The 15,451-nt window shown below is 44.2% G+C and overlaps 1 protein-coding gene across 2 annotated transcripts in view; it reads right to left on the bottom strand.

Moving 5' to 3' along the window:
- Positions 1 to 15,451, bottom strand: part of LOC144598851 (acyl-coenzyme A thioesterase 9, mitochondrial-like) — a 53,912-nt gene that overhangs the window by 13,480 nt on the left and 24,981 nt on the right. For both annotated transcript variants that reach the window (XR_013547911.1, XM_078409357.1), the window contains exons 10-12: positions 12,037 to 12,104; positions 8,873 to 8,984; positions 8,210 to 8,300 (exon numbers count right to left, since the gene is read on the bottom strand). Coding sequence is in view for 1 of the 2 variants with exons in the window: in XM_078409357.1 (XP_078265483.1) it covers positions 8,210 to 8,300; positions 8,873 to 8,984; positions 12,037 to 12,104 (271 nt within the window). In the remaining variant the exon portion in view is untranslated. The remainder of the gene's footprint in view (positions 1 to 8,209; positions 8,301 to 8,872; positions 8,985 to 12,036; positions 12,105 to 15,451) is intronic.

The following is a 15,451-nucleotide window of genomic DNA, read 5'->3' as shown; positions in this document are numbered from 1 at the left end:
TAAGGCACCTCCATCTGGAGGATGGAGCATAGCTCGGTCTTTAAATGCAGTGCGCAGAGGGAAAAATATATCCATGTATCAATTGTGTATGTGGACGAATACTCTCTTGAACCTCTGCAGATGTACAGTAGAGAGCATATTGATTGGTTGCATCAAGGCTTGGTTCGGCAATTCAAACGCTCAGGGACAAAGGAGATTACAAAAAATGGTGAACACTGTCCAGTCCTTCACAGGTACAAACCTCCCCACTATTGATCTACAGGATGCGCTGCCTGAAAAAGGCAGCCAGCATCATCAAGGACCCACACCATCCTGACCATGCTCTCATGTTATTCCATCGGGAAGAAGGTATAGGAATCTGAGAACTGTAAAGTCCAGGTTCAGAAACAGCCTCCCAACAACCATCAGGCTATTGAACTCAACAAACTCTGACTAAACTCCAAACTGCCTTAATTGCTCTTAGGACTTGGGGCGTTGTTTTTGTTTTTGAACTATTATTTTGGAACATTCTGTTGTTTATTCTGGTGTTTACTGAGTACTATGTTTACATGCCTGTTGTGTTGCTGCAAGTAAGAATTTCAATCAGTCTGAAGAAGGGTCTTGACCCGAAACATCATCCATTCCTTCTCTCCAGAGATGCTGCCTGACCCGCTGAGTTACTCCAGCATTTTGTGTCTACCTAAGAATTTCAATGTTCCATTTCAGGACATATGACAATAAACTCTCTCTCTGTTAAACAACAATATATTTCGTATAGCACATTTAACACAGAAACAATGCTAGATTGAACCAAGTAACAGAACTATCAATCCAGGAGCAACGTAAAATGATAAGATACGCATGGATCTGTGAGCCAACATTCCAGGAATTTTGAGTGAGAAAGTAAGGTGGCAGTGGCAGAGTGAACAAAGCTGTGCATTTTGAAAGGAGTAATGAAAACATGAGGTAGAAGGGAGAGAACCAGTCAGAGGGGCAGAGAACACTTTGGTGGGAGCAGAGCCAAAATAATTAGGAGTAATTAGGAGGTAGGACCGAGGACTCCAGAAAACAAAAGATGCAAGCTGAGAGCACAGGCTGAGAAAAATCTCAAGGAACTCCAGAGACGGAGAGAATCAGAAACATGAGTGAAGGATCGTAATGAGTGAAAAAGATGGCTGCGAGGCCCTTTAACATATTGGAGATTTGAGGCCCAGAGACAAATTGCTTAAGTTGGAGACAGAGGAGTCGTGGATGGATGAGTGTGCGATAGAATAGATCCAGTGTGGGGATAGAATTCAGAGTTGTGCAGCATAGATACAGGCCCTTTGGCTTATCATGTCTGTACTGACCTTTTTGCCCATCTACACTAATCTCATACCTTGCTATTGAAGTATGTCCAGATATCTCTTAAACAATTGTACCTGATCTGACCACCTCTTCTGGCAGTGAGTTTTAGGTATCAATCACTCTATTAAAAAAACCCATCTCAAATCTCAGTTAAAACTCTTTCCTCTCACCTTAAACCAATGCCTTTTTTTTTCATGCCACTAAAATGGTTATTGTTAAATTCAGTCAAGGTTGATAGATTATTCTATATCCAAGGATTTTTTACAATAATCCCGTATAAGTGTAAGTTCTACATAGATGCAAAACTGTCTCAGATACTTCCTCATGGAGACATTATACTGGCAGCCAATGTTCAAGTGGTTGAGAGGGAGGCAAAAGAGGTGAAAGATTTGCGCGACTAATCAGGGAGAATAACATGGCAGCGCTCAGAGGATATACTGAAGGGTTCAACCACTGAGGCGATATGGGTGGAGCATAGAAATAAGAAAGGTGCAAGTACTCTAATAGAATTTTATTATAGGTCCCCCAAAAGCAAGCAGGAGATAGAGGAACAGATATAACAGATTACTGAAAGATGCCAAAGCAACAGGATTATCTTAGTAGGTGACTTTAACTTTCCCAATCTTGACTGGGACTTGCTGGGACAGAATTTGTGAGGCATATTCAAAGGGCTTCTTGAAAATATTTGTGGATAGGCCAAGACAAGAAGGGGACATTCTGTACCTTATGTTGGGAAATGAGCCTGGCCAGGTGACCGGTGTTTCAGTGGAAGAGCATTTTCAGGATAGTGATCACAACTCCATAAGTCTTAAGATTGTTTTGAATAGGGAGAAGGCTGGAACTTGCAGGTTGGTACTAAATTGGAGTAAGTCAAGGTACAACTTATTAGGCCATTCGGGAGGATACACTGGTAACAATTGTTATTGGGTGTTCACATTTGACACATATGAATCATTTAAAGGTCAAGTAAGGAGGAGGGATATATAGTAAATGACAAAGTAAGGGAACCTTGGGTGACCAAAGAGGTTGTAAATTTGAAGAAGCCCATGCAAGGTTTAAGAGGATGGAACCAGCCAGGGCCAGTGGAATATAAAGAAAGGAGGCAAGAACTCAAGCGGGCAATTGGAAGGGTCAAAAGGGGCCATGAAAGAATCCATGTCGGATTAAAGAAAATCCCAAGGCTTTTTATATCTACATTAGAAGCAAGAGGATAATCAGGGAGAAGGTAGAACTGCCCAAGGATAAAGGAAGAAATTTATTGCTTGAAGGCTGGGGATGTAGGCAAGCTACTAAGCAAAAACTTTGCATTTGCTTTCACCAAGGACGACATGAAGGACAGCAAAATCTATGTGGAGTATACTAATATGCAAGCGCAATTAGAGATTAAGTTGTTGTTGGAGTTCTTGAAGAGCATTAAGGTGAATAAATCCCCAAGACCTGATGGAATTTATCGCATGTTATTGAGAAGTAATAGAGCTGAGGCAAGTTAGCTAAAGCCAGCTGACTAGAGAGATGGGACACGAGGAGGAGAGTTTAAAAGGTAAGCAGAGCTGACATTTTGTTTCAGTATTGGAAGAGTGCAGGAGAATTTTTGAAAGTTCAGTGGAGGAACTGGAACCCACCAGCAAATTTGAGAGCCGGGACAATTTAAAGGTAACAGCGGATTGGTTGGAGCATCCAAATTGGCTAATTGAGCAGCTAATAAAAAGGCAAGGTGCAGCAGAGCAGCTGTGTGGAGGGCAAGTGGGTGTCTTTGGCTCAGGAGCCTTTGGCAAGGAAGCTAATACGGAGGCAGATAGGAACATAAGGAAATGCTGTGATTTATTTTGTCCTTCTTTGTTTAGTGCAGTGGTGATGGCAGGCAAGTTGGTGCAGAGCTTCTCCTGCAGAATTTGGAAAAGTCAGGGAAACTGCTGGTACCCCTGATGACTCTCCCTGTGGGAGTTGTGTCCAGGTGCAGCTCCTTAAAGACAATGCTGGGAAATTGAAGCTGCAGCTGGAATATCTCAGGACCGTCTGGAAGAATGAGAGTTCTTGGATAAGGTAGAGGGAGGTGATCATGCCCAAGATCCAGAAAGAGATTAGGTGGGTGACCACCAGGAAGGGAAATAGACAGGGAAAGCAGCTGACCCCTGTGGCTATCCACCTTCAAAACAGGTACAAGAAAGATGTTGAGCTGGAAAGGGTGCAGAGAAGATTGATGAGGATGCTGCCAGGATTTGAGGGCCTGTGCTATAGGCAGAGGTTGAGCAGGCTAGGACTTTATTCCTTGGAGCGCAGGAGGGTGAGGGTGATCTGATTGAGGTGCATAATATCACGAGAGGAATAGATTGGGTAAATACACAGTCTTTTGGCCAGAGTAGAGGACATGGGTTTAAGGTGAATGGGGGAAAGATTTGATAGGAACCCGAGGGGCAACTTTTTTTTAATAACACAAATGTGGTGGGTATACGAAACGACCTGCCAGAGATGGTAGTTGATGGTAGTTGAGGCAGATACTATCACAATATATAAAAAAACATTTGGACAGGAACATTGATATGATATAGATAGATTTGGGCCAAACACAGACAGGTGGAGCTAGTGTGGATGGGTCAGCATACACTTTATGACTGTAGGAGATTGCAGGACCCTTGATGAAGATCTCTGCATCTTCTCTCGTACCAGACGAGAACCCGAAAGACTGGAGAATAGCTAATGTTGTTCCTTTATTTAATACTAGACTGAGGTGGACCCGTTGGGTCCAAATGTCTCCTGCGGGCCTCTCCTGTGGCAACCCTCCCTCAACTGACGATCCTGCGGGCCTGGCAACACTCTCCAACTGACGAAGCCCGTTGCTGGATGGGGAGTGTCCCCCGGGGTCGTGGGCGGGAAGAGGGAGCCACTCACATTAGCCCCATGCCGCCAGCGCTGCAGCCAGAGCGAGCCGTGGACCCAAAGCCTCTCCTGCATTGGTCTAGCACCCTCCCCCACTCACTCACTCGATCCCCCCTCCCTTCCCTACCCACTCCCCCCCACCCACTCCCCCTCCCCCTCCTCTCCCCATCCCCACTCCTCTCCCCTCTCACTCCCCCCATCCCCACTCCTCTCCCCCTCCCACTCCCCCATCCCCACTCCTCTCCCCCTCCCACTCCCCCTCCCACTCCCCCATCCCCACTCCCCCCCCTCCCACTCCCCCATCCCCACTCTTCTCCCCCTCTCACTCCCCCTTTCCCCACTCCTCTCCCCCTCCCACTCCCCCCTTCCCCACTCCTCTCCCCTCCCACTCCTCCCATCCCCACTCCCTTCCCCCTCACCCCCAACCCATCCCCACTCCCCGTAAGTATTAGATGAACGGACCCAATTGCGCATCCCTCATTGGCCGTCACTCGGGTGGGTCCCATTGTGACGTCACACGCTGAACATGGCAAGCAATCGGTTTAATACGGTAATTTTTTAACTTTAAAATCTCTCTAACTTTAAAAATATAAGACCAATTTGAATGAAACTTGGATGAAAGTGTCCGCAGGACAATGGTGAGTGCGGTGGTCCTAAAATTACCACGCTATCGTGTGTGGGTGAAAACCCCACACACAAATGGAAGAAAAAAAGTGCACAAGAAACGCACGCACAACGGGCCAAACAATATATATATATTACACACGATAGCGTGGTAATTTTAGGACCACCGCACTCACCATTGTCCTGCCTCAGCTCTATTACTTCTCAATAACATGCGATAAATTCCATCAGGTCTTGGGGATTTATATATATATAAGATAATAGTACAGCCCAGGAAAGGGCCCTTTGTGCCAAACATGATGCCCCATTACTGGAAGAATGTCGCAGCTTTGGAAAGGGTGCAATGGAAATTTATCAGAACTATGCCTGGATTAGGGGCTATCGGGGCCTTGCATGGCAGGCGAGGTCACAACCCCTTTCCCGTACTGTTGCCACGCAATGCCTTCTGGAGTACAAGCGGTGTACTGGAGGCAAGCACTTACTATGGCTGCCAGGACAGCAGGACCGTCTTCGGTCCAAGCAACCTTTGAATTATCGCAGTTTTTTTCCAGAATTCTGCCAGAGACTCTGAAGCCAAAATCACCACTAAACTTGCAACATCTTAGTCTCAACCAAAATTCTTTTGAATGGCACCACATAATTACAATGCTTAATCACATCAGGTTGCTTAACTTCATTTCAATAAACTTAGTACAGTTGCAAACCTCACACTACATACCACAACATGCATACACTTCCTGTTGAACCCACCACACCAGTATAATCAACAACACTTCCTCATTCTTGTGGAAGACAAGTTTCTGCAAGTAGAGGTAGCAAGAACTAATGAAAATGGGAGAGACTTTTCTGCAGGTTTCTGATCCCCATGGAGAATACAATGTTGGTCATTGTCAGAGAGACATTAGACTGGGCTGGATTAACATTTGAATTGCCAAGGCATAAAATACTATAAATAAAGTACTGTAGATGAGATTAATATAGCTAGGTTGTTGATGATCGGCAGGACATGATGGGCCAAAGGGCCTGTTTGGTGCTATATTCCTCTATGAAATACTACTTGACTGCTGAATGTTCTCACTATTCTTTATTTTTTGTTTCAAATTCTTTTTTTCTTCTTTTTCCTTTCGGAAATAAAGGCCAAAACACCGTTTGACATACAGCATTTTAATTTTCTATGTTTTATGCATCAGCACTGTTGTAACTCTTTACAGTAATATTTAGCAGAATGTTATCATTTTTCTAAATAAATCTGTTTTTGTTTTAATTCTTTGTATCAAAGTAAATAATTCATCTCATAGCTGAAAATATTCCTCAATATTTCTCTCCTTGTGAAGCAGACCTTTTTTAATTCGATTTTTCAATTTTGTTTCCACCTGTCTGGAAATGACTTTGGAATATGGTTCACTCTGCTCTGATTCTGAGCTCTGGCTCTAAGCTCTGGTATTTTCTCCATAACCCCCAGCAACTTCTTTCCTACATTCTCCCTACCCTTACTCATTGATTGGGTGGACTAATTTGTCCTTGTGTTATTTTGTGCCATTTGTCGTAGCGTTCTTTGGGACCTCTTTCTATGGTGAAGATGATATTTAAGTTTAAGATGCTCTTTTAATGACGGATGATAAGCCAGACACCAGCTGCAGAACTCATAAATCACTGTTCCTTGGGGCTTGTAATAACAAGGAACTGCAGATGGTGGTTTATACCAGAGAAAGACACGTATGCCAGAATAATTCAGCAGGTCAGGTAGCATCCCTGAAGAACGTGGATAGACAACGTTTCAGGTTGGAACTCTTCTTCAGACTGATCTGAAGATGGGTCCAAACTCAGAATATCACCTGTCCATGTTCTCCCGGGTTGCTGCCTGACCTGCTGAGTTACTCCAGCACATTTTGTCTTTCCTTAGGGATTAATGAAAAAGAGCTTACTTATATTTTATAGTTACTTTTTCTTGCTTTGGTACACAGGAGACCAATTGCAGTGGCTCTGGTTACATTTCAAAAGATATTCCTGCAAAGCCTTAATGGTTATGGATACCAGTGTCGGTGGGATTTAAATCAGCTCACTTAAATGCTGGAATTGGAAGACAATGGAGAAAGGGAGTGTTGCCAGGCTGGATGAAGTTAAGGAGAAAAGAATGGCCAAGGGTTTGGCCTGACAAAATAATACAGCGGAATCACAGGGGAGCAGTGAGAGAGGATGTTGCTGAACTCTCATCGGAGAGAGGAGAACTTCTTCAAAGTAGACATACCTTGAGGAGATTTTGCAGTGCAACGGACAAAATGTGTAGGAAAGAGGTGCAGATGCTGGTTTAAATCGAAGGTAGACAAAATGCTGGAGTAACTCAGCGGGACGTACGTGTTGCGTGTGATACGAGTGTATGGCAGAAGCTGCCTTGCACTCCAGAAGGCTTGAGCGACTCCGTGCGTCAAGCCCTTTGATCTTATGACCTACCGTGCAATCCCCCTATTAACTACAGGGAGAGGTTGGACAGATATGGATTATGCTTCCTAGAATGCCGGAGGTTGCAGGGAGACCTGATAGAAGTATATAAAATTATGCGAGACATAGAAAAGGTAGACAGTCAAAACCTTTTTCCCAGGATGGAAAAATCAAATACTAGAGGGCATAGCTATTAGGTGAGAAGGGCAAAGTTTAAAGGAGAGTGGGTGGTGAATGCCTGGAACATGCTGGCGGTTAACGCAGAGATGATAGTGGCTTAGAAGAGACTTTTGGATAGGCACATGCAAATGCGGGAATGGAGGGATATGGATTATGTGCAGGTAGGTAAGAGATGGCATCATGTTCGGCAGACATTGTGGGCTAAAGAGCCTATTCTTGTGCTGTACTGATCTATGTTCTATGCAAGAAAAGTTCAATCGAGAGTTTGATTGGACCTATAAATCAATAGAAAACGCACTGACAATGATAAGGAAAATTGACTTTGCTTCATGATGTTTATCAGAGAATCCTTTTGGGTGGTGTCCATTTCCCTATGCCTGAAAGTTTAATGATAATGCCCTCTTGCTCACTGCCTATGTACACAAAATGCAATGGTTAACTGCATTATTAAACTTAAGTGGTAATGATTTTTTTGAGGCCAATACAAAAGATATGCAAGAAAAATGATATTTATTCCTCTGCCATGACCATTTCAGCACTTGATGTAACATGTTGTACTATGAGGTCAGTCTGAAGAAGGGTCTTGACCTGAAACGTCACCCATTCCTTCCCTCCCGAGATGCTGCCTGGCCCGCTGAGTTACTCCAGCTTTTTGTGTCTACCTTCGATTTAAACCAGCATCTGCAGTTTTTTTTCCTACACATGTACCATGAAATGTGTTTCAATGTCCTATAAAGAATGCATCATGCATTGTATCGCATACCTGTGGGTGGCAGATGTCCAAGCTCTTGAGTTTTGTATCCTCCATCCACACTGAATTAATTGGTAAAATCCGACTGCGGAAGCTTATAGTCCTGAAACAAAGAAGGGTTATGAAGACAATCAACTAAATAACATCCTATCAATTACTTAACCCCATCATCTATCGTGCTCCTAAATTCAAAGCCTGTCCAAACTCAGCAGACCAAGCCTAATGCATAGTACAAGAGGAGAACGCTGAAGGAACTCAGCAGGCAGATCGCATCTGTTTAGGGAGATGGGACAGTTTGGGACAGGAGATGGGACATTTTGAGACCCTTCATCTCGGCCATTAATATAAAAAGCACAATGACACTTTACAGCCAAGAAAGCAAAAGACATGGAAGATAGATGTCAAGCCACCCGAAGAATCGTTAATGAGTGTCAAATCTTGCACACACAAAAACAAATTTAAAAAAGGCACTGAGAGATGAAACACCAAACAGCATTTCAGGAAGCTCCAAGAAGGCAGCCGAAGGCTTTGGTTCCAGTCTTCATGGATTCAAATTGGAATTCCAATGATATGGACGAGAATACGAGGCTATTGAAACTGTAAAATAAAGGACCAGAGCAGAATGTAGAGCACTTGAGGAGAATTGCAATATACTTGACATTTAGATTCACTCACTTGTTATCGAGGGTTTCCAGGAACATATTATGTATAAGTTTCCGCTCATCTTCATTTGGTGCTGTTTTCAGTAATGAAGTCTGCTTCATCGCGGTTCTCCTTGCTTTGTTTACTAGGATTTTTAACAAGTTCACTTTTCATAAATTTGCTGCCAATTTCAAAAGGCTTGACCATCAAAACTAGTTTTGTCCCTTAAACAAGCAAAGTAATTGTCTTCCACGATAGTGGGAGAAAGCTTCTAAATGATGAGAACAGAGGTTGACAGGATAGGGGGATATTAAACAAATCAGAATATCACATGACACCTACAATTAATCAAAGCTAGAGATGAACAAATCTATTTTTGACAAGCCTGAATCAAGGTCTAAAGCAGAGGCAAAATATTTTCATAGTTATACAGCACAGAAACAGGCCCTTTAGCCCAACTCATCCATGCCGACCAAGATGCCTATCAAAGGTAATCCCATTTGCCTGCATTTGGCCACGTACCTCAAAATCCTTCCTGTGTACCTGTCCAAATGTTTTTTGAACACTGTAATTATGCCGGCTTCTACCACCCCCTCTGGCAGTTCACTTCTCAACCGTTGTGTGAAAATGGACACAAAAAACTGGAGTAACTCAACGGTCAGACAGCATCTCTGGAGAAAAGGAATCTTTTCCATATCTCTGGGCTCCCTCTCCCTTGACTCTCAGTCTGAAGAAGGGTCTCAACCCAAAACGTAACCTGTTCACCAGCATCTGCAGTTCTCTCCTACATATCTTTTGTGTGAACAACCTGTCACTCAGATCCTCATTAAATCTTTCCCCCGGAATCTGCTCCTTTTCATTTTGGTTGTCCCTACCCTGGGAAAAGACTCTCGACGGACTACCATAACCATAACTATACTACTATGACTACCATAACTATACCCCTCATGTTAGTGATCAGACTGCAGTGGTAATATGATTGAATGGCAAGTATAGGTGTTTAGGCTCTCTCACACTGCAGATTTTCACAGAAACATAGAAAAATTGTTGCAAGAGTAGGCCATTCGGCCCTTGCAGAGAATTCCACAGATTCACAACTCTCTGGGTGAAAAAGTTTTCCCTCATCTCAGTCCTAAATGGCCTACCCCTTATTCTTAAACTGTGACCCCTGGTTCTGGACTCCCCCAACATCGGGAACATTTTTCCTGCATCTAGCCTGTCCAATCCTTTAAGAATTTTATATGTTTCTATAAGATCCCCTCTCATCTTTCTAAATTCCAGTGAATACAAGCCCAGTCGACCCATTCTTTCATCGTATGCAAGTCCCACCATCCCGGTAATTAACCTGGTGAACCTGCACTGCACTCCCTCAATAGCAATAATGTCCTTCCTCAAATTAGGAGACCAAAATTACACACAATACTCCAGGTGCAATCTCACCAGGGCCCTGTACAACTACAGTAGGACCTCCTTGCTGCCAAACTCAAATCCTGTTGCTATGAAGGCCAACAAGCCATTAGCTTTCTTCACTACCTGCTGTACCTGCATGCTTACTTTCAGTGACTGATGTACAAGCACACCCAGGTCTCGTTGCACCTCCCCTTTTCCGAATCTGACATGATTCAGATAATAATCTGCCTTCCTGTTCTTGCCACCAAAGTGGATAACCTCACATTTATCCACATTATACTGCATCTGCCATGCATCTGCCCACTCACCCAACCTATCCAAGTCACCCTGCAGCCTCATAGCATTCTCATCACAGCTCACACTGCCACCCTGCTTTGTATCATCCGCAAACTTGGAGATGTCACATTTAATTCCCTCATCTAAATATTTTATATTGTAAATAACTGGGGTCCCAGCCTTGTGGCACCCCAGTAGTCACTGCCTGCCATTCTGAAAAGGACCCGTTAATTTCTACTCTTTTCTTCCTGTCTGCCAACCAGTTCTCTATCTATGTCAATACTCTATATCATGTGCTCTAATTTTGCACACTAATCTCTTGTGTGAGACCTTGTCAAAGGCTTTTTGAAAGTCCAGATACACCACATCAACTGGCTCTCCCATATCCATTCTACTTGTTACATTCTCAAAAAATTCCAAAAGATTAGTCAAGCATGATTTCCCCTTCATAAATCCATGCTGACTTTGACCGATCCCGTCACTGCTTTCCAAATGCGCTGCTATTACATCTTTAGCAATCGACTCAAGCATTTTCCCCACTGCTGATGTAAGGCTAACTGGCCTATATATTCCCCGTTTTCTCTCTCCCTCCTTTCTTAAGAAGTGGGGTTACATTTGATCAGTTCCTGTAGACTGGAAGATAGCCAGATTCGAGAGAACATTGGAAAATGATCGCCAATGCATCCACGATTTCTAGGGCCACCCCCTCGAGTACTCGGGGATGCAGACCATCAGGCCCTGGGGATTTATCTGCTTTCAGTCCCAACAGTTTACCTAACATCAGTTCCTGACTAATGTGGATTCCCTTCAGTTCCTCCCTCCCATTCGATACTCGGTCCCCCAGTATTTCTGGGCGATTGGTTCTGTCTTCACTAAGGAAGACAGAAAGTACTCGTTTAACGGTTCTGCCATTTCTTGTCTTGCAGTTTGGTGGTGGGTATGCTACTTGCCAGTTATCAGTCCATGCCAGAATGCTGTCTAGGTTTTGTAGCAATCATGCATGGACTACTTAACTTGCCTCACTGAGGGTACAGTCCCGTAGTAACATTGTGAGATAAGCAGCTGTCATTCTGCACCATCTATCCAAAGATTTGTACTTCACCTTGGCAGTTAGAAATTCAAGTAATTTGCAAAAGATAATCTGCAATTAAAAAAGCTAGTCTCAGTGACAATTACCATGCAGCTAAAGGATTATTCTAAAAGCCTAACTGGTTCATTAAAACTCTTCAGGGAAGGAAATTGCTATCCATGCTCCACAGCCACCAACATGGTCAACTCATAACTGCCACCTCAGTACATCAGTAATAAGAAATTAACGATAAATATTAGTATAGCCAGAAGCATCCAAATTTCTGTAATTATTTTGAACCTTAAATACAAAACCACTAAGGTGTTTGTCAAAGAACATTACAAATATTTCAGAAAATCCAGGGAGTTGAAAGATACCACATAAAATAAGTGCAGGTTGGCTTTTTCACTGAGATAGGGAATGGAGTATCATCACAACTTACCGTCTCCTTGTTGAAAAAGGCACTCTTCCTCTGGACTCTCAGACTTCAGTGGATTAATAAAAGCGGGACTGTACGAGGAGATAAAAAATAAATTACAATCAATTATTCCTTGCAGCTGCCGTTTTTAATGCCCATGTTTGTACGTACATATCCTAGATATGGGTAATTGGTCCAACTTGTCTATACTGGCATTTATGGACCACTCATCCTGCTGCCTGCCTCCTGACATAATCCGTCAATATACCAAAACATTCCAGATGTATTATCAAACACCAACAGTCATTGAATGACATGCTGAGCTCCAGAATTAGATGTGTCTTTTCCAAAGCAGTTACAGTACTGGCATCTAATTATGGGAAAAATGATAGATCCCATTCATGAAAAGCTGGGCAGATCCACAGTGAATCGAGGTGATATTTAGTGACTGTAAACTTCCCCATGCCTTTTCAAAGACATGGCTGGGGTCTTTTTAGCCACTTACAGCCTACTCGAGATATGGATCTGGACCATACGATCCATCTGCATATCAGTGCTGTTAAAGGTCCTGCCCTCAAACATACACGTGTTTCTAAAATTAACCTCCCAAAGTGCATAACCACACACTTGTTCGGATTAAACCCAATCGACCATTTCTCTACTCATTTCTGTAGCTGATCTGTAGCCTGCTGTATACTTTGGCAACCTTCCATAATCCAGCAATCTTGGTGTCGTCTCAAAGCATATTAACCAACCGTCCACATTTATGTTCAGGTTCTCTGAGGAACTCCACTGGTCACAGACCTCCAGTCAGAATAAAGCCCGACATCCAACCACATTCAACAGAACTAACATCACCATCCAACAACAGCACAACATCCAATGCCCCAAGCTCATCTTCATCACTTCCTCAAAAAACACAATCAAATTAGTACAACATAACCTGCTGCGTATAAAGCCAGGGACACAAGGAACTGCAGATGCTGTTTTATAAAAAAACGACAAATGTTCGGGTAACTTAGCGGGTCAGGCATGATCTCTGGAAAACATGGATAGGTGACGTTTCGGGTTTGGACTTGGAAGGGTTCCGACCTGAAACATCAACTACCCATGTTCTCCAGCGATGCTGCCTGACCGGCTAAGTTACTCCAGCATTTCAAGCCATGCTGACTGTCCTTAATTAGTCTGTTCCGTTCCAAATGACAGTAATCCTATCCCGAAGAATCTCCTCCGATAACTATCACTGACAAGAGGCTAACCGCTGATTCTCTCTACTTCACTTCTGAAACAAAGGAAGAATGTTGGCCAATACCCAGTCCTCCAGGACCTCACCTGTGGCTCAAGAAGAGGCAAAGAGTTTTGTCAAGGTCCCTACAATCTCCTCTCTCAATAACCTGGGATAGATCATAGGTTATTATACTAGGTAAACCAGACCATAATAATAGTGCATGCCAAAGTACATAATGCAACCTTAGCACAGGTTGAACAACAATTTCCCTGCAACTGATGGTCCACCCACCCCTATAATTCAGAGAGCTCGGTTGAAATTCCCTGAGCAGCCGCAGACAGCATTGCGGGTGGCAAATGCTCTTTCCGGTCATGTCCTTCATGTGAAAGTGTTATTTGTTAAGATCTAAACATTGAAATCCCTCCTTGGCCTTGTCTAATGCTAGCTCTGCCTGCTCAATGTTTAAGTTTTTTGTGTTTCAACTCTACCTGGCCTCCACACACCAACCCTCAACCCCTCCTCCCACCATTCTGTTCAGTTTTCCTCTTACCCTATGGAACTCTGAACTTCCTGCCAAGCCTCCTCTAATTTACGGGGCAGCTTTTAAAAGACTGCTTCACAAAATCCCTTGCTCTCAATCTTCTCTCCTAATTGTTTTGCATAGACAATACAGTCATCCCACATTCGTTTCAATGACCGCTTTATAACGGATTTCAGTTATAGTGGACAGACCTGCCAACCTATTCCAGCCTCCCCGGCTGTTTAGGGCCCTGGCATACGAGCCCATCCCCAACTCGCAAGGGCGAACCAGCAAGCCCTTCTTCAGCCACCATGCAGTCCATTAACGTGGCTGCTGTTGAGACTGATGTTGTGGCCCCTGGGCACAGCGCTTGCTTTGGGCCTCCACCGATTGAATACTCTCGGTCCCAGTGGGACTCCCTCCCCTCTCCCCTCTCACCTGCTGTTGCTTCCAAAGTGGAGTGTGTCGGCGACTCTAGGGGAGGAGGAGGTGGCGGCAGTGGGGGGAGGAGAGGAGGGGGTTGGAGGTGGACAAAAAGGCGACTGGACAGAGCGACAGAAGCAGGCGGCGACGATCGAGCAGCGAGTGGCCAAAGCCACCGCTGACAGAGAAAAACAGCAGCAGGTGAGGGGTGGGAGCCCACGGTTACCCGAGCGTGCTACATCATGAGCCGCAAAAACAGCCCTGTTGCCGGACTGTGCAGTGGGTGAAGAGAGGCTTGCTACTGTACCTTGCGAGGTGCAGGTGGGGGGGAGGAGAGGAGGGGGTTGGAGGGGGTTGAAGGTAGAGCCAAGGCTCTAGACAGCTGGGGAGACGGTGGGAGCTGGGGATGGGTCGGCAGGTCATTCCATTCACATTCAGTTTACAGTTTACATTTTACACTTAAGTTTCTGGTACTCTCGGGTGCTTTAGAGATGCGGGGTGTCATTAGCGGGCCAGGGGTGTAATGTCACTTCATTATCACATGACCTCGGTTGGTCCCGAAAAGCAGATCATCCAGGAAGGCTCTGGAACCAACAAGGGCGCAAGGAAATCTGTGTTCAACCTGCAGTACAAATCCACAGTTGTTTAGTGCTGAGGTAGGGCTGTGGTTGGGTTGTACAGGTTGGGGGGGTTAAAAATCTGATCTTTGAAGGCAAGCTGTTCTTGAACCTGGAGGAACTGGTTCTCACGCTCCTATATCTTCTTCCCAATGATAGTTGCCTGATGAGAACGTGGCCAGGACGCCGTGGGTCTTTGATGATAATAGCTGCCTTCCCGAGATTAAAGTAAGGGCGGCACAATGGTGTAACGGTAGAGCTGCTGCCTAGCAGCGCCAGAGACCCGGGTTCGATCCTGACTGTGGGTGCTGATTGTAATTTCTCCTCATGCTCTGGTTTCCACCCACATTCCAAAGACATGCTTGTTAAAGTAAAGACTCAAGGTAATTCCATGTAACTGCAGCCTGGTCAATCCAGCACTAGTGATGTAAGATTTTAGAAACTATAATCAAGGGAAAAAAAGTTAAAAGGCACTTATTTGGCTGCAATATTGGGGTAGTCGTAAAACTTATTTGGATTACCTGCCACTTGCTTGTAACTTGTGGGCTAATGTTGCTCAATGGGCATGTAACAGAATTTTCCACAAGACAGATAAATACTTTTTTCAAAAAAGAAAATTCAAGTAATTTAAAGTTAAAAGTCTAGAATTAC

Source organism: Rhinoraja longicauda, chromosome 12 (assembly GCF_053455715.1).
Source record: "Rhinoraja longicauda isolate Sanriku21f chromosome 12, sRhiLon1.1, whole genome shotgun sequence".
In the NCBI taxonomy this organism is placed as follows: domain Eukaryota; kingdom Metazoa; phylum Chordata; class Chondrichthyes; order Rajiformes; family Arhynchobatidae; genus Rhinoraja; species Rhinoraja longicauda.
The sequence above is the reverse complement of the archived record's forward strand: the minus strand, read 5'-3'. Positions and strand labels throughout refer to the sequence as shown.